The 17,610-nt window shown below is 56.3% G+C and overlaps 2 protein-coding genes and 2 non-coding genes across 5 annotated transcripts in view; 2 read left to right on the top strand and 2 right to left on the bottom strand.

Moving 5' to 3' along the window:
• Window positions 1-4,790, top strand: part of ALPK3 (alpha kinase 3) — a 35,566-nt gene extending 30,776 nt beyond the window's left edge. The window contains exons 8-14 of one of the 2 annotated variants that reach the window (XM_051628312.1): window positions 808-935; window positions 1,468-1,503; window positions 1,626-1,900; window positions 2,230-2,318; window positions 2,525-2,742; window positions 2,941-2,989; window positions 3,160-4,790. In XM_051628312.1, the coding sequence (XP_051484272.1) occupies window positions 808-935; window positions 1,468-1,503; window positions 1,626-1,900; window positions 2,230-2,318; window positions 2,525-2,742; window positions 2,941-2,989; window positions 3,160-3,481 (1,117 nt within the window). In that variant the 3' untranslated portion in view covers window positions 3,482-4,790. The remainder of the gene's footprint in view (window positions 1-807; window positions 936-1,467; window positions 1,504-1,625; window positions 1,901-2,229; window positions 2,319-2,524; window positions 2,743-2,940; window positions 2,990-3,159) is intronic. The other variant, XM_051628313.1, reaches the window with a different exon arrangement.
• A 353-nt stretch (window positions 4,791-5,143) lies between these two features.
• LOC127388802 (sodium/nucleoside cotransporter 1-like) lies at window positions 5,144-13,653 on the bottom strand. The gene is made up of 17 exons (XM_051628623.1): window positions 13,377-13,653; window positions 13,212-13,300; window positions 12,684-12,775; window positions 12,051-12,240; window positions 11,547-11,688; window positions 10,694-10,807; window positions 10,253-10,330; window positions 9,823-9,903; window positions 9,416-9,496; window positions 9,142-9,267; window positions 7,784-7,914; window positions 7,431-7,599; window positions 7,047-7,244; window positions 6,509-6,590; window positions 5,943-6,041; window positions 5,443-5,554; window positions 5,144-5,349 (listed from the first exon to the last, which is right to left on the bottom strand). Exons 1-17 carry the CDS (start codon window positions 13,440-13,442, stop codon window positions 5,226-5,228), a joined length of 1,974 nt encoding a protein of 657 aa, XP_051484583.1. The 5' UTR covers window positions 13,443-13,653; the 3' UTR covers window positions 5,144-5,225.
• Window positions 13,654-17,148: 3,495 nt separating this feature from the next.
• Window positions 17,149-17,220, top strand: TRNAH-GUG (transfer RNA histidin (anticodon GUG)). The gene has a single exon. It is a non-coding gene; the product is annotated as a tRNA-His (tRNA).
• Window positions 17,221-17,538: 318 nt separating this feature from the next.
• TRNAH-GUG (transfer RNA histidin (anticodon GUG)) lies at window positions 17,539-17,610 on the bottom strand. Its single transcript has one exon. It is a non-coding gene; the product is annotated as a tRNA-His (tRNA).

Below are 17,610 nucleotides of genomic sequence, written 5' to 3'. Positions count from 1 at the left end.
TTTGGCATCCTTGAGCTCCCTTTGTAATGAGCAGGCAGACAGAGGTGCTTCTGTGGCAGAAACCACATTCTATGGTGTCTTGGTGTTTAATCCAGGGTATCTGAGCTGGGGCAGGTGGACCAGGAGCGGCCATTGCCATCTAGCTGACCAGGGTAGAGCCTGCTCAGCCAGCGAGTCTCTGGATGAGGGGCCCACCTCATCCCTCTGCAGCCTGCCATCCCCTTGCTGCTTGGCGCTGGCCATGTGAGACAGAAACGGGCCTTTGGTTCTTGTGGAGACCCATCTGTGCCTGATGTGTCACCAGCTTGGCTAGAGGAACTGCCAGCCCAGAGCCTGGTCTACAGGCTGGAGAAAGCCTGCTCAAGGGGTTTTGCCAGTTCCTAGGAGAGGGGCAGGCTGCAGGATGGGGAGAGGTGTCAGCCCTCACTTGTGAACAGCTGACAACAAAGCTGGTCACCTCTGTGGCTGTTTGGCTCCCAGCCATCCCATCCAGATGTTAGCCCAAGCACAGCCCTGACCCAGCCACACTGAGAGGCAAGTACCTTATCAGTCTGTAGCCCAATCCCAGCTGGATTGTTCAGGGCTTGCTGGGAAGGCAAGTGTCTCTGAAAGTCCAAACTGCAGGGCAGGATTCCTGATGCCAAGAGGTGCTGGTAGAGCAGGTGGGCCGCCCTTGGGCTGGCTTCCTTTGTAGCCTTCTTCCAGCCCTCTAGGGCAGCCCAGTGCCCACCCGCACTGCCTGTGACAGTGCTCCCCAGTGTCCCCACATATCACGTGGAGCTGAGGCCATGCTCTGGTTTCTTCCAGTGCTGGTGACGAGGGCCAGGCAGCCTTGGCTGTGGTGCAGGTGTCCCAGAAGGATTGCGGGGTCTACCGGTGTGTGATCAGCAATGAGTACGGCTCTGACTCCACTGATTTCCTGCTCAGCCCAGAAGGTGAGGAAACCTCAGCAGCCTGGCAGCTATCCCATCTGCCCAGGTGTGCTGTGGGGTGGCATGGCAAACTGCAGAGCCCATAACATCACCTCTATGAGGTGCATCTGCCTCCGTCTGCTAATAGATGAATGATTCCCACCATCTTCCTTGCCATCCCTTGTGCGGAAGTGCACAGGGCAGCATGGAATCCTGGCAGGACCTTATCACAGAATCATTGAAGGGACCTTAAAGATCATCAAGTTCCAGCCCCCCCTCTATGGGCAGGGACACCACACTAGACCAGGTTGCTCCAGCTCTTCTGGGCAAACCATGTCAGTGTCTCACCACCCTCACAGGAAGAATGTCTTCCTGATAATCTCATATAAATCTCCTCTCTTTCAGCTTAAAACCATTGTCCCTTGTCCTATCACTCTATGCCCATGTAAAAAGTCCCTCCCCATCTTTCCTGTAGCTTTTCAGGCACTGGAAGGTGCTCAAAGGTCTCCCTGAAGCCCCCTCTTCTCCTCACCTCTTTGCTTTCTGTCTCCTCTAGTGCTGTCAGGCTTTATCTTGCGGGAGGAGATCGAAGGTAAGGGTCATATGCTGATGAGTGGCAGCTTCTGCCCTTTGCTGCACAGGGAGCAGGCAGCTCTGCAGAGGGGGCAGGACATGCCCACCATGTCCCCCCTCCCATGCTCTTCCTTCCTCCAGTTGGAGAGGAGATCGAGATGACGCCCATGGTGTTTGCCAAGGGTTTGGCTGACGCAGGCTACTGGGGAGATAAGCTCTTTGGGCGTGTGGTGAGCGAGGATGTAGAAGTGGCCACTGGATTCCTGCGCAAAGCCTGCCGTGCCAGGGCCATCTACGGCCTGGAGCCCATCTTTGAGTCCGGCTGCACCTGCATCATCAAAGTGCACAATTTCATTGCCTTTGGGACCAAGAATGAGAACAGCCTCGTTGAGAAGAACTATGATATCACCATCCAGGTGGGCATCCCTGTGGGGCATGCTCCAGTTGTCTGTGCCACACCTTCCCTGTCTGTCTGTGCCATGGACCCCAGCTCTGTCCCCACTTTATTTCCTACCACTTTTTGAATGCTCTGGAGGAACTGAGCCATGTTGCAGCAGGCTGGCGATGTCCTTGTTATTCTTGCCTTCAGCTTCTCTCTCTAAGCAATACAGAGCTGCTTGGAGCTGTCCTGTCTCTTGTTCTTTGATCACCAGGACAGGGAAACAACTGGTAGCGGCCAGGCAGGGCACCCCAGGGAAGTGGAGCAGGATGGGACAGGTCCTGACTCCTTTCTTTGCATCTTCAGGAATGTAAGATCCAGAACTCCAGCCGCGAGTACTGCAAGATCTTTGCTGCTGAGGCACGAGCTGTCCCTGATTTTGGAGCAGTGCCTGAGTAAGTAAAATGCTGCCCCTCTGCTGGATTGATATCCTGGCAGTGGATCCTGAGGGATGGGGACATCCCAAGGGCAGCAGATGGAAGGGATATTGGGGGGGAAAGGGGCAGAAGCCAGGATTGCAGATGACAGAATGAGTCTCCCCTTGGTGTGGTAGGATGAGCTTGCCAGCCAGGGCTGACCCCCTCTGTGCTCTCCCTCGCAGGATAGTTCCTCTGTACCTGATTTACCGACCGGCCAACAACATCCCTTACGCCACAATGGAGGAGGACCTGGGAGGACCCTGCGAGCAGTACTGTGTCACTGAGAGAGATGGCAGCTTGGTGGCACAGGGCACCTCAGAGATTGTGCTCAAATGCTGCACATTCCAGCATTGGGTCTACCAGTGGACAAATGGAAACATCCTTGTGACTGACATGGAAGGTAAAGGGATCTCCCCCATCTGAATTCCCATGGCACCTCACCACCTCCCATGGCCTGTGAAAGGAGGAGGAAAAGCCCCAGCCTTGCCCTCCTGTCTCTTTCCCCGTGTTCCAGAGAGCTCAGCTCCCAGGGCAATGATCTGGTGCCAGCACCTGTTCTTCTTAGGGCAAAGACTGGTTATCCTCCCTTTCATTGCAGGAGTGGGCTGGAAGATAACCAATGTCCGGATCGCTACCAACCTGAAAGGGTGAGTGTCCCTGAGCTGCTGGCACAGGGTGGCCCTTGGCTGTCCCCAGCTCCACCACTCATGTGGCAAAGGGCCATGGTGGTGAGCACAGACAGGCTCCGTCCTTGGCTCCCTGCCCCATGGGACATCTCTGGGTGCAAAGCAGGGGCTGAGGATGTCTGTGTTGGCAGGTACCAGGGACTGAAGGAAAGCTGCTTACCCTCCCTGCTGGAGCAATTTGCAGCTGCTCACCAGTGCAACCATTACTGCGGCATCCTAGGCCTGAAGACACTGGAGCCAGCCAAGTCCAAGGGCTCCAAGAGCCCTTCTGTGGGAAGGAAATCCACCCAGTCCAGTCCCCAGCTCCAGAAGAAGGGGCTGGCAAGTCCCCAGGGTACTCGCAAGACTGCCACGAGCCCCAGAAGCTCCCGGAGAGCTGTAGAATCAGGGGAGGCCCTGGCAGCCCCCAAACCCAGGTCAGGAGAGAGCAGCAGGGCTGGCTGCCTGCAGTAGCCAGAGCCAATGGACCCCCCCAGCTCCAGACACGAGCCTGAGCAGCCCAAAGGCAGCAGGAGGCTGGGCTGGGCAGGGGAGACCCTGGTGGCTGCAGCTGCTGCTCTTCTCCCTTTGGTTGGGCCCGGCCCGCAGTGCTCGCATTGTGTGGTGTGTGCTAGTGTGAGCAGCTGAGCCAGGGCCTGGGGGCTGCGAGCTGAGGGCAGCACAGGCCCCCTCGCCAAATACCTCCTGACAAGAGCTGCTGTCAGTGATGGGGCCTGTGGAGCCGCGTGCCGCTCCATGCTCGGCCTCACTTTCCTCTCTCGACTCTCCTCGTTTGCCTTCCTTGAGGAAGGCCCACTCCCTCAGGCTTTGCAGGTGCCATGTCCCGTACCTCCCTCGAGCAAACTGGGAGTCTGAGCTGCCGTCCTGGCTCCTGGCACTTCAAGTCCTTCTTGGTGTCCTCTGTAAAGTGACTGTGCCAAGCCCTGACAGTGCTCCATGTTAGAGATGTGAACCCCAGCAGCATTTGCCCTGGCACACTGTCATGTGAAATGGTTTTGCTGCAGAGGGGTTTAGCAGTGAGCTGCAAGCTCTGGTGTGCACGCCAGTCCCATGATGGGGTGCTTGCACCAGCAGCAGCAGCTACACAGGGGTGGGATTTTGCACTCCTGGCCTCCCTCGTGCCCAGGGGTGATCCTCCCACCCTCTTGCTGGGAGGATGCTGAGGGCAGCAGTGATGCTGTGGGTGCCCACAGCACTATGGTAAGGATGCTCTGCCTCCCCTGGGACACCTGAAAGCAGAGCAAAGGGGAGACCTGTGCTACTGTGGCACACGTGGGTGTCCAGTCTGCAGGACTCCCCCCTTCTTTGCCCACCTGACATATGCAGCACTCACAAGCCCTGCCCAGCCTCAGAGCACAGCCTGGTCATGCTTAGCATGGCTCCTGCGTGGCAGATGCCAGCTGGCAACTCCAGATCCCAGCAGGAGGCAGGCACAGACAGGCTCCTGCTGGAAAGCAAAGCCGCCTGCATAGCATCCAACCTCCCTTGTGCCCATCACCTGAGCATGGCAGCAGGTGGAGAGGCCTGCAGAGGATCCCAACACTCTCTCCGAAACGCTGCCTGCAGGAAGGGAGGGACAGGGCTGGGGGTGCTCTGGGGTCCTGGTGCATTGTTGTTGGATCATTCTAAAATAACGATGTACATAATGTGGCTGCTTTGGTGAGGGAGTGCTCTCGAGTGCAATAAAGTGAGAAGGACTGGGCTGTTCCCCAGTGGTGTGCTCCCTGAGGAAAAGATCCACCCAAAGATGGCAGGACTGGTTGGCTTTGTGTTTGTGGGGAAGGAAACATCTTCAAGTGATGGCTTTAACCCCCTCAGCACCCCACAGGGGAGAAGAAGGTGGCTGGGTGAGACCCTAAAGCTGGCACTTGGCTTGTGGGTCTGCAGCAAGGGCAGTGACAGCAGTTGTGGGTGCAGCCTGAGCAAAGCACCTTGAGCCCTGTGGGACAGCTATAGTCGGGGACCAGAGTGGGGCTGAGGGCCAGCAGGCAAGGATATCCATTATTTATTTGGGAGCTGTTCCTTTGTGTCCACAGGGCCAGCACTGAAGGGCACAAGGTGCACGCAGCTGTCTGTCGTCACTGGGGCAGAGAAGACTAAATGCACAGGTCTCTGCCAGGGTTTTTTTGTCTACCTTTGGGCAGACACTGGTGCTCCAAGGCCCTCTCTTCTGGTGTGGGCAGCTGCCTGCATGTGTCTAGGTTGTCCCCACACAGGACGTGTGGTTGTAGTGCCCGCAGCACTGTGTCAGGTACAGCACGCTCTCCACCAGGCCTGCCCAGGCTCCTGTGAAGGAGAGTGTCCCATTCTCGAGCATTGAGCTGAAAGGAGGGAAGTGCAGTCAGGTGAAGCTGCTGCCCCAACATCTGGGTCCCTAGGCAGGACCACTTGGCTCTGGGGCCCTTCACACCCACCTGGCAAAGAGCTCCTTGCAGCATGTGTATGTGGCATAGCTGGTGGAGCTGAAGTTGGCAGTGCTGAGGATGGTCACACAGTCACCCACCTCTGTTGGCACATGAAGGAGACCTGGGGGACAAGAAAAAGACCATGCATACACATCCCATATGCTCAACATCCTTGCAAATTCTGTACCCCAGTGCTGCCCACAAATCCCTTACCCTGGCTGTGCTTGCTTGCAAATCCTGTATTTGCAAGTCCCATGTGCTGTCCCACCTCACCCCTCAGATAGCTGCAGCAGTGACCCCAGGGAGCTCCTCACAGTGCCCAAAATGGCCCAATCCCAGCCTAGCTGGGATGAGGGGACCCAGCAGAGCTGTTGGGCTTGGGCAGCCCCTGGCAAAGCCATGGGGGAAGAACAGAGGGTTTTGGGACCTGGCACTTTTGGGGGTCTTCAGCCTTCTGCCTGTTCCTCCTTGGCTCTTTCTGGCCCAGCTGGCAGTGGGCAGGGACATACCTGCCAGGCAGGCGTTGAGCATGGAGACGCAGATGCCGGTCAGCAGGGCTCGCAGCACGATGGAGGCCATGTCGCCCTTGCGCTGGGGTGCCATGGAGGCTGTGGGGGAAAAGCAGAGACCAGATCCTTGCTTCAGCTCTACCCCAGGTTGGGAACAGGTAGTGACATGTCTCAGGTCTCCAGCTAGTTCTGCCAGCCCAGCCCCTAGTGTCAGGGATACGTGGTGATCCCAGCCAGCACATTGTAAGCCCATCTTGGGAGGTGGCAGAGCACCGTGCCCACCCTGCACCTATGGGTGACCAGTCAGAGCCCTCAGCACTCTCAGCACTGGAGTCTCTGCTCTTTGCCCCGTGACTGGGTGGCACCTGCACTTGTGCGACATGAATGTGCTCTGGCCCATGGGTGCAAATTCTTCCTTGTTGCCTCAGGCAAATTCTGTTTCTTATCTGTGTGCTGGCAGACTGAACTTGGAGGCTTGAGGACAACCAGTTCCTCCTGCCCCAGCTAGCCCTTGCTCCTGCGATCAGGATCCCCTCTGTTGTGCCCAGGATGTGGGTCACACTCACTCAGGCCTCCAAGCATGATCCCGATGGAGCTGAGGTTGGCGAATCCACAGAGTGCAAAGGTGGAGATGCTCTCGGCTCGCTCCTGGAGGACACGGTGGCAGTGAAGGGTCACCTCACCCCAGGAGAAGCCCCAGAGCAGCCATAGCTGAGCACCATGTTGTAGCTCCCAGCCCAGCCAGGCATGGTGGGGATAAGTCTCCCACCCCAATCATTTCTCTTTCAGTTATATTTTGGGAACCAGAGTGCAGGTGGTGGGCAGCCTGCCACTGGGAGAGGCTGGGCTGGGGGCACAGAGGGTCCTGTAGCACCATGATCTGCCCCACCAAGGAGCAGGATAAATGAAACAGGGCTTCACTGATTCCTTCAGCAAGACCTTGCACCCAGCAGTGAGTGGACATTCAAGTCTAGTTGGCCATAGGTGTCCTCCCACCCACTCCCCATCATCCCCCTGCCTGCCTGTCACCAGGCAGGCCCCATGCACTGTTTGGGCTGGCTTCAACCCTGTCCTGTGCCCAGTAGGGTGGCAGGTGTCCCTCACAGATATCCACTGCTTCTGGTTGCCGTCCCACTCCTCCAGGCCTGACAGACGGTTCTTCTTGTATGTGGCCAACTGTTGGTATGCCACAAACTCGTTCAGGAAGATCTTGATTCCCAGGAGCTCAGCCACCAGTGGTGAGTCTGCCCAGTCAGCCCCCATAAGAAAGGCCACAGGCATGAGGACATAGGAGCAGATCACCTGGGAAAAGCATCCCAGAAAGGAGCAACTCAGAGCTGACCATCTGCATAGCCCCAGGTTTGGACATCAGCTGCCAAACACCCAGCAAGGGTCTCAGCAACCTACTGAGGGCAGTGGGCAAAGGTAGGGATGGGTGGGGGATGTGGGATCTGGCAGCCCAAGCCATGGGGCTGCCCTTGGGGATACCTGGAAGGAGAGCCCCTCAATGTCCACCATCTCCCCGAACCAGCGCAAGGCAGCATTGATGAACTCCAGCACTGCCAAAAAGGCAATGAGATTGGCTGCAATGTTGGCCACGAGCCCCACGGAGGCAGCAGCCCCATTGCTTGCAGCTTCCAGGATGTTCTGCTCTTCCCTGTGTGGAAAAAGACCCCAGTTGGCTCATGTGCAAAGTCATCTCTCTGGATGTCTGTATGCTAAAGGGTCTGCCAACTTTAGGCCACCTGCAATGTCCACTTGTGACCCCTAAATTGCCCCTAGGGCTTCTCTGCACTGCCAGGATGTGTGCAAGCATCCACCATCCCTCTTCTCACACTCACCCACTGGAGAGGCGGATGCTTCCTTTGCCCTTGAACTTGGACTCTTCAATTTCAGGGTAGACGAGTTTGGACATGGCAAGGGCACACGGCGCAGCCATCACGGAGGCTGCGATCAGCGATGCTGCGTCAATCTGCAAGATGCAGACCATGGGCTTAGGCACCTCTGCACAAGGCTGGGCCCTGGGGCATGCCAACCAGGGCATCCCAGCACATGGGTGGCATCATCCAGTGATGCTTGGAGCAGTTCAGGGTTCATCCTTTGCTAAGAGTGAGAAAAACATCTGGTTTTCCTATCTTAACCAGCCGTGGCATGTCGGTCAGGGATGGAGGCATTGCTGGAGCTGCAGTGATCACAGCCTGGGGGAAGTTAATCTGTCCTGCTGTTTGACCTCATCTTGATTCTTGTCCCTTCCTTGTTCCCTTTTATTGGTATCAGAACAATTGGTGCAACATTGCGAACTTCTACCTGCTGATGAAGAGCCAAGCTCCTGGTGCCACCCCTCCCTCCCATGCCCAAGGAGTGGCAATGTCTCAATTCTCTGACCTTTCACCTTTGGCTTCTCATTTAAGGAGACTAATTAATGTTTAAATGGCAGGACCTCACCCAGCAGATCAAGGGGAAGGTTTATTCTCCTTTACAGATCTCTGATGAGGCCATGTCTGGACACCATGTCCAGGGCTGAGACAGTGATGGAGAGGGCATCTCCAGGGGGGTTGGGGCACAGGACTGTGCAGGTGATGCTGGAGGAGTAGGACCTGTTTGTCTGGGAGAAAAGAGCTGGGGGGTTGTATCTGCCATTCCCAACCACTTGAACAGAGGATAGAGGGAAGACACTGCTCAGAGATGCCCAGTGCAAGGGTGAGAAGCACTGACACAGTGTCAGAGGGGGAATTCCAGTTGGATGTAAGGAAAAAAGTTGTTCCCTTAACCGAGATGCTTATGGAGTGGACCAGAGAGGGGGGAAGATCTCCATCCATGGGGATGTTCACCACCAACCTGGACACGGCACTGGGCATCCCATTGGGCTTTGCCATCACCTCATTTGGGCAGGAGGGTGGGTCAGAAGGTCTATCAGGCTAAATTATCCCATGATTCAGGGAGATTTGCCCAGCTCACTGTGCAAGGCCATGAGTCAGGGTCCCATGGCAGTGCCTGCTACCTGGCAGGGCTCTGGCATTTTCATGAGGCTGGAGAAGGTGTGGCTGGACATGGAGGCACCCTGTCCTCATCCTGCTTATGGAAGGGGACGATGGGGCACCTGCTGGGGGTTTTCTCCCACCCACAAGTCCAGGGCAGCTCTTGCATATCAGGACCCTATAGCAGGGAACATATGGCAGTCACCTGCTTGTGCACTCACCCCAAAGGATATATAGGCACCCATCACACTGCCTGCAATGGTGGAAAAGCCACCAGTCATCACAGCGTGGATTTCTGAATGGGTCATGTCTGCCAGGTATGGGCGGATGAGCAGTGGAGCTTCAGTCTGGGAGAGAGAAAAGCCCATGGTCTTTGAGACAGGGTCACACAGGACCACAGGTCTTCTGCTCCTGAGAAGGGAGAAAACAACCCTTCCTCCAGGGCAGGCTGAGCAGTGAGGGCTGAGGAGCTGGGTCTCCTGCCCAGGACCTTACCTGTCCCACAAAAATGTTCCCCGCCACACTCAGGGTCTCAGTGGGAGTGGTGCCCATTGAGACTTGAAGCAGCCAGGAGATCTGGGGAAGAAAAGGCCACCACATTCACAAAGGCTACTGCCACCCACCCCATGTAGCAGGGCACTCATTGGCCCTCAAGCTGCACAGAAGGAATCTTGAGAAGTGCCCACAGACCAGGTAGCAACATCAGCTCCAGGGCTGAACTTCCTCGGGAGGACATGCAAAAAAGAGGGTTTTGTGTCTATTCTTTTAAGCAGGACAAATATCCCCAGATTAGCATCATGCTAATTTCCCTGGGACATCCCTCAGCTGAACACAGTAGTCTGAGAACCCAGCAGGTTTTTCTCCTTTCCACCACCACCCCAGAGCCAGGTGTAAGGCCCTACCTTGACAATGAGCCACTGCATGATACCAAGGTAGTAGAGGATGGACATCACACAACTGAAGAAAACAACAATGGGCAGAGTCTGTGGGCAAGGGCACAGGATTAAAGGACAGCTGAGCATCACATCTAAGTATACTTGGGGACCAAGCCCTTGTGTCCCATGTGCTGGGCATGGCATGGTATTGTATCACCAGCCATTGCTATTGGGCCAGGCTGGCAGGAGGGACAGGGACAAGTGAAAAACCTGCACAGCACTGAGGAGGTTCACAGATGGGTTGAAAGGTGAGGGACACCCATCCTTGAACAGTTCGAGCTCTGTGCGCAGACCTGGCTGCATTTAGCTCCATGCTCTCCAGCACCCAGCAAGGCAGCCAGACCAGGAGAAAGCCTGGCTCTGCCACTCCCTCCCATGCCCTGCTCCCCAAGCTGACCTGAAAGGCAAAGACTTCTTTAATGAGCGTGTTCCCAAAGACGAAGCTGGAGCCAGCTGTGGTGTATCCCAAGAAGAACTGCAAGTAGAGAAGTTGCATGGTAAGGAGATCTCCATTGACTATTTCCCTGACATCTCACTTGTACTGAGCAGGGATCAGCACCCCCAACCTCACAGCTCACTACCCCACCAGAGAATGACCTAAGCTGAGGACACTGGTGGGTTGTCTCCTACTCACAGGGGATGGCTCCAGTCAAAAGGCAGACTGCAACAAAGGCCCTGGGCTGTTGCAGAAAACCAGGAAGGATCTGGCTTTCCTCCAGTCCCACACAAAAAAGTGAGCATGCAGTCCCTGTTGCTTCTCCACCCCAAGCCACCCTTTGTTCTTCTGGCTGATCCCAGGGGGAATCACACTGAGGGATGGGATGCACAGACACAGTACCTGGATCTGGTCACCCATCCACTTGAAAGCTTGGACTCCAGGGGTTGTCCGGAGGACGAAGAGTCCAAATAAGAACTCCAAGCCAAGGCCCCAGAAAACGGCTCTCCAGGACACCTGGGGACCAAGAGCAGAATAGGGACTGAGATGTTAGCAAAGCCCATGGATGTCCCTCTCTTGCTTCCTGCCTCTTCAGCACCATTAAAGTGTAAGGGTCATGGGAATGCTACTAAAGAAAGCGTCACAGGAACCTGCAAACGTAGGATAGTGATGGAGCAAGAAGATGAGTTGGTGGGACTCCAGAACTGGCTGATGGAACATAACCTGCCCGGCTTACCCAGGAGGAGATGAGCAGAGACCTTCTGACTATCTTGATAGGTAGTATAGACACACTAGACTAAAACTCCCTGTTCATTAATACTTTGGAGTAAGTGCATGGATGGACTACGCAAACCAGGAAGCCACTGCGACTCCAATCACTTCTGCCCAAGTCACCCAGGGCACCCAAAGCTCAGGCCCACCCTCCACCCCACAAGCTCTTGAAGCTCAGATATGTGTCTGGTGCTCGCTCTCTGGGTCTGACCCACTATGAAGGATATGGTGGAAAACAGGATGGAGGCATCATGGGGGAGCCTTGGGTTGAGCAGTGGGAAGGAGAGCAGTGAGGTGGCTTTGGGGTTCCATCCATCTGACCAGCTCTGCCCAGGAGCTCTGCTGGACTTCTGCTTCCTACAGGGAGCTCCAGTGATGGGCTCCAGTGATGGGGTGCTAGTGGGAAGGAAGCACTAGTTCCCCAGTGCTTGGTGGTCAACTCCTGTGAGGGGACCAATGGGCAAGCCACACCTGAAACACATACTGCACTGTGGTGCTTGGAGCAGGCAAACAGGAACAGCACCAAAAAGCAGAAACCAGCCAATGAGATGAGCTGCTCTGGGTTTCTGGAGGTGTCCAAAGCCAGCCATGCGATCAGGCCTCCCAGCAGGGCCACCCACAGCAGCCTGCAAAGGAAATCCCAGAATGTCACAAAGGGGATGTCCCTATAGGGAGCAGCTCACAGAGGGTAGGAGCTAACTGCGCAGGAGTTGCTACCATGAGGTCTGTGCATCTGAATAAACCTGGGGCTCGGACACAAATGAGGGATGTGAACAGCCCTCACACTACTGAGGCAGAGCAGCAATATGTTTCTGCCATGGCTTTTAAATAGTCCCCAGGTGGGGCCATGCCCCAGCATTCATGAGGTGCCTGCGTGGCACTAGGGCAGATACCAAAGGCCACGAGATGTTGGTCATGTTGGCAGGGCAGCCAGACAGAGGGGACCCGGGTGTTGGGAGGGATCTGGCCCTGCTTTTTCCTCACTCACCATCTCAGCCATGGCCAGGACTTCTGGAAGCATTTCCAAACGGGGCTGAGAAGCAGTAACACCTTTGCCCCACAGTGCTTCTTGAAGAGGCTCCAGCAGATGAAGAAGACAACCACCACAGTCATGACAACCAAGGCAAGGGCTCGCTGGAAGTTGAGCCAACAGGCCACAATAAAGTAGCACAAGTAGGCTGTAGAAGGCACATGGGGAGTCAGAAACATGACGAATGTAGGATCACGGATTCCTAACACTAACTGGGACCAACAGTGAGGTTCATTTCCTCCAAATGTCCTTCTCTGGCCACCCTTGAGCCTCCCATCTATGCAAGGAGGACCTAGGGACCACCACCCCTGAAGCCAGGCTCACTGGTGACAGCACCTCAGCTATCTGGGGCACATGGAGAGAGCAGAAGAGGCACAGCAAACCCTTTGAGTAGGTGGAGAAAGGGAATGAAGACAGTGAGGTGCAGGTAGCCCTTATGGACAGGAGTGGTGGGGTGAGGAGAGGGCAGGCAGTGGGTTGATGAGAGCAGATAGAACCTCCACGTGGGTGGTTGTGCCCAGTGCTCAGAGGCTGGGGGCACAGCCAGCCAAAGGGATGTGGAAATGGGCACTCAGTGCCAGAGGTCCTCACCTACTCCCAAGAGGCCCAGGACAACCCTTCTCAACACACTGGCATGAGCCTTACAGAAGCGCTTTGCCTTGGATACCGGCTGCAGGGCCCTCCTGGGGAGAGTCACATTTCAGAGACATGAAAAGCACAGAAGATGGATCCTGAGGATCAACCCAGCTGAACTCAACAGGGCCAGGTCATGACCATGCCATCCAGAGGGTGCGTGCAGCAGCAGCAGCATGGTGGAGCAGGTGTGTCGTGGCCTCCAGAAGCTCTGAAGGAGCAGAGACCCCACCACACACTCCAATACCCTGGACACCATGAACTGGGGCTTGCTCTGGGTGGCTGCTACAGGCACAAAGACCTGCCACTGCCACCCTACAAAACCACATGGAGCCATCAGGCAGTGTACCCCCCCTGTGGTCAGTACATCCCAGCTCTGCTCCCAGATCAGGTTTGGCTCTAGGAGAATTGCTGGCCCAAGGGTTGCAGACTTGCTACCACCACTGTAAATGGCCTACACCCACGCATCCCCAGGGGTCACCCTACCAGCAGCAGGAGGAGAATCTCCCTTCTCTCCTCTTCTCTTTGCTCTCACCACATGGACCATCACATTCCTCATAGAGTTTCTCCTCCCCCTGGAAAATATCATTAGCTGGAGCACCCTGAGCAGCTCCTCTACTCCTGCAGGTGGGGGAAAGGGAGACTTACCACAGAGCTGAAAGCTGGGTTATCTGCCCCATTCTCAAGGCTGTCCAGGGTTATCTGGTTTTCTTCCATCTCCAGAAGTGCTGCAGCTTCACTGCATTAGAGAAACAGCACTGTGAGTGATCAGCCCTGGCTGGGGAGGGAAAGATGGGATCAGTTCTGGGAAGGACCAATGTCCACCCCAATTTTCAATTTTGGGTCTCCAAGAGGAGAAGCCCTTCTCATTAGGGCATTGGCAGTAGCACATGAAGGGACAATCCCATAGAATCCTCAAGCTGCAGCGCTAGTGTGTGACTTCCTTCTCCTGTGTCTCTGGGAAGGAATTACAGAAGAGGACTAGATGGGGGCGGGGGGGGGGGTTGGTAGCTCCTCCTCCAAGCTGGTGGCAGTGGCCACTGGCTTCCATGAGCCCCTTTGCAAATGGAATTTTGCAAACAATAGATCTGGCTGCATCCCACATGGAGAGCTTTGGGTGCAAACAAGTAAGATGAGGAAGAAGGTCCTGTCATGTTGGTAACTAGTACAGTACTGAAGCTATGGGTAGGAATAACTGGTAGTTTGCTTGGGGACTGGTCCTAAAAGAGGATCATACTGGGAGAACTGGTCCAGCAAAGCCAGAACTACCAGTGTTATGCCAAGGGAGGAACACCCTTGGAGCATCCCATTTGGATACCCTCCTAGTTCCTCTACCTGGAGAAGTATGAGGGAGGAGCAGAGAAGTCACACAGAGTGCAATGAACGATCAACTGTAGGAACACTACTGTGTGAGGACAGAGGGAGTGTGAGGTTGTCCTTGCTTTGGAGGAGGGTCACACAGGTCTGCATGGAGATGCCGGAGACAGCAAGGTCACTGCCTGCTTCCTGCAGCATGAGAATTAGGGTCCACTGAGGGGAGAGACTTACCCCCAAATGAAATAAGTGGAGGTGAGGAGTTTTGGAGAACATCCCCCCCCCCAGCCCGGAGCCTCATGGCAGCTGAATGTGGTGCTGGGCTCCATGGGCCAGTGGAGCTACCAAGGAGGACTAGCAGGAGGACAACTGAAGCATGCTGACCCTCCAGTATGTCCCTGGGCTTGCAGCTCCTGAGGAGTAGGGCAGGACCCAGGGCCACAGTAGGACTCCAGACCTCCTTCATGGCTTCCAGACCTCCTGGGCTCAGGGACCCCTTCAGGGACCCCAGCTCTCCCCATCCTTCCCATGCTCACTGCCCTCCAGCATCTGATGCCACCTCCATTGCCCCCTCAGTACCACCTCCTCAGGTGTTTCATCTGCCTTTGTTTTTGTGAAGTCTCACTGGTTGTCCTCTCCATGAGGTGTGAGGCCAAATAGGTGGGACAGCAGCTGATATACCCCATCACCCCATTGTGTCCTGTGTCGCCATGCCATGCCCATGCCCCTTGCACCTCTGTCCCCCATGGATGCCTAACTACCCCCCAGCTCAGAGTGGCCATGTGTCCCTCTGGCCTCCCCATGGTGTCCCTATGCCCTGTGCCCTCACGCTTCCCATGACCTCATGTCCCACATCCTAATGACCACCATGACCTCATGTCCCACAACCTCATGCCCACCATGACCTCGTACCCCACACCCATGCCCACCATGACTCGTACCCCACACCCATGCCCACCATGACCTCGTGCCCCACACCCCCATGCCCACCATGACCGTGTGCCCCACATACTCAAGCTCCCCGTGTCCTTGTGCCCCACGGCCTCACACCCCTGTGCCCCATGGCCTCGCTCCCCCCATGTTCTCGCGCCCCGTGCCCCTGGTCCCCGTGCTCACCCTCCAGCCCTGCCAGCGGCGCCGCTCCTGGCCCCGCGCCCCGGTTACCAATTAACAGCTCGGTCCAAAGAGCTGGGCTGGGCTCTGCAGGGCTGGGGCCGCCCCAGCTCCTCCCGGCCTCACGCCCCAGGGGAGGCCCAAAAGGGGCAGCCACACAGGGCACCACGCAGCCCAAAGGAGGGTGCCCTGAGGTACTTCCATGCCCAGGCAAAACTAATCCCTCCCCTTGGGGCTCAACACAGAAACCCAACCTTTATCCCACCCCAGGAAATGCTTCCCTGAAAACGGGCCTCTCCCAGCCCCTGGCGGGGGCTGCTGGTCACCCTGTGTTGGGAACCACGTTTCCACACAGGCCAGCGGGGGCTGTGTCCCCACACAGCAGCAGCTGGCTGGCATCTCCCTGCTCTTCGTGACACAGGGAGCAGGGAAGCAATGGGACTCCGAGCGTGATGTGAGCACCCAGCAGTGGGGATTAGCAGGAACCGGTTCAGAGATCGCTGGTCAGTTACCCCCCAAGGTGCCCATGTGCCACATTGTGTCTGGATGCTAGCTCCCTGTAGCAGGCCCTAGCGCACACCAGCAGCATCTTCAGCCTCTGGGTTGTGCCCAGTCCTGCTCCAAAGCTGCCCAGATTGGTGTGGGCACAACGTGAGGGCACCCAGTACCTGCTGGTACAGCTCAGTGAGAGGCTGACAGGGGGCAAAGCCCTGCAGGTGCTTTGTACAAGGCTGGTGAGAACCGTCCCTGCATGTGAAGGGCACCACTGCAACGCTCGTGAGATACTGGTGCAAACCCCAGAAGCCACATCCCTAGAAACATTTAAAGTCAGGTTGGATGGGGCTCTGAGCAACTTGGTCTAGTTGAAGATGTCTTTGCTCAGTGAAGAGCAGTTGGACTAGACATTTAAAGGTCCTTTCCAACACAAACCCTTCTGGGACAGATTTCCTGGCCAAGCTGTGGCTGGCCCCCTCCCTGGAAGTTTTCAAGGCTAGATTGAATGGGGCAACATGGTCTAGTGGGAGGTGTCCCTGGCGATGGCATGAGGATCATAGAATCATAGAGTCGTTAAGGTTGGAAAAGAACTTGAAGATCATCAAGCCCAACTGTCAGCTCTACAGCCCTATCATGACCACTAAACCATCTCCCAAAGCACCACCTCCACCCATTTTTTAACACCTCCGGGGATGGTGCCTCTCTGGGCAGCCTGTTCCACTCTTTCCATGAATAAATGTTTCCTAATACCCAATCTGAACTGCCCCTGGAGCAACTTGACCCCATTTCCTCTTGTCCTATTGCTGGTTACCAGGGAGAAGAGCCCAACACCCTCCTCACCACAACCTCCTTTCAGGGAGCTGTAGAGGGCAATGAGGTCTCCCCTCAGCCTCCTCTTCTCCAGGCTGAACAGCCCCAGCTCCCTCAGCCTCTCCTCATCAGACCTGTTCTCCAGATCCCTCATCAGCCCAGCTGCCCTTCTCTGCCCCCTCTCCAGCACCTCCATGTCCTTCCTATCCTGTGGTGCCCAAACCTGTCCCCAGTGCTGGAGATGCAGCCTCACCAAGGCTGAGCAGAGGGGCAGGATCACCTCCCTGGTGCTGCTGGTCACACTGTTCCTGATGCAGGCCAGGGTGGTGTTGGCCTTCTTGGCCACCTGGGCACACACTGGCTCACGTTCAGCTGCTGTCAGCCAGCAGCCCCAGGTCCCTCTGCTGGGCAGCTCCAGCCACTCTTCCTCAAGCCTGTAGCGCTGCCGGGGCTTGTTGTGGCCAAAGTGCAGGATCCGACACTTGGCCTTGTTGGACCTCCTGCCATTGGCCTCGGCCCATGGATCCAGCCTGTCCAGAGCTGGATATGGTGCTGGCACATCTTTAAGGTCCGTTCCAGCCCGAACCGGTCTGGAATTCTACGAGACGTTTCCAGGTGCCGGGGCCGCCCCGCGCTCCCGCAGGGCCAAGTCCCGCCGCGCCGCGGACCCGCCCGGCAGCCCCGGTAGCGCGCCGTGATCGTATAGTGGTTAGTACTCTGCGTTGTGGCCGCAGCAACCTCGGTTCGAATCCGAGTCACGGCATCGCCCCGCGGTGGCACGGCACAGGGGCCCAGCTTTTGGGGCTCCCTCGCCCCGAGTCTTAAGCTTTTTTTTTTTTTTCCTTTTTTCCACGTCGCGCCGGTAACTTCACCGGTTGTTTCGTGACCCCGCGGGGAAGAGCGGAGCCACGGGAGAGCAGTACACTGAGGTAAGAGAAAACGGAATAAACCAGAATCAATCAGCGCAGAAAAAAGTTAAATGAGAAGGGAAATAAAAGGGGAAAGGGGAAAAGAAGGGGAAAAAACGCAGGGGCTGCGGAAAAGAAAAAGCGAGCCCCTGTGCCGTGTCACCGCGGGGCGATGCCGTGACTCGGATTCGAACCGAGGTTGCTGCGGCCACAACGCAGAGTACTAACCACTATACGATCACGGC

Source organism: Apus apus, chromosome 10, assembly GCF_020740795.1.
Source record: "Apus apus isolate bApuApu2 chromosome 10, bApuApu2.pri.cur, whole genome shotgun sequence".
In the NCBI taxonomy this organism is placed as follows: domain Eukaryota; kingdom Metazoa; phylum Chordata; class Aves; order Apodiformes; family Apodidae; genus Apus; species Apus apus.
This window is presented reverse-complemented; position numbering and strand designations above follow the sequence as displayed.

Coding starts and splice junctions, on each gene's coding strand:
- LOC127388802 (XM_051628623.1), bottom strand. CDS start 13,442: ATGGAAGAAAACCAGATAACCCTGGACAGCCTTGAGAATGGGGCAGAT. Junction 9,497..9,822: donor TGCAGTGGCTCATTGTCAAG/GTAGGGCCTTAC, acceptor TTTCTTCCCCAG/ATCTCCTGGCTGCTTCAAGT. Junction 7,600..7,783: donor AGCATCCGCCTCTCCAGTGG/GTGAGTGTGAGA, acceptor TTTTCCACACAG/GGAAGAGCAGAACATCCTGG.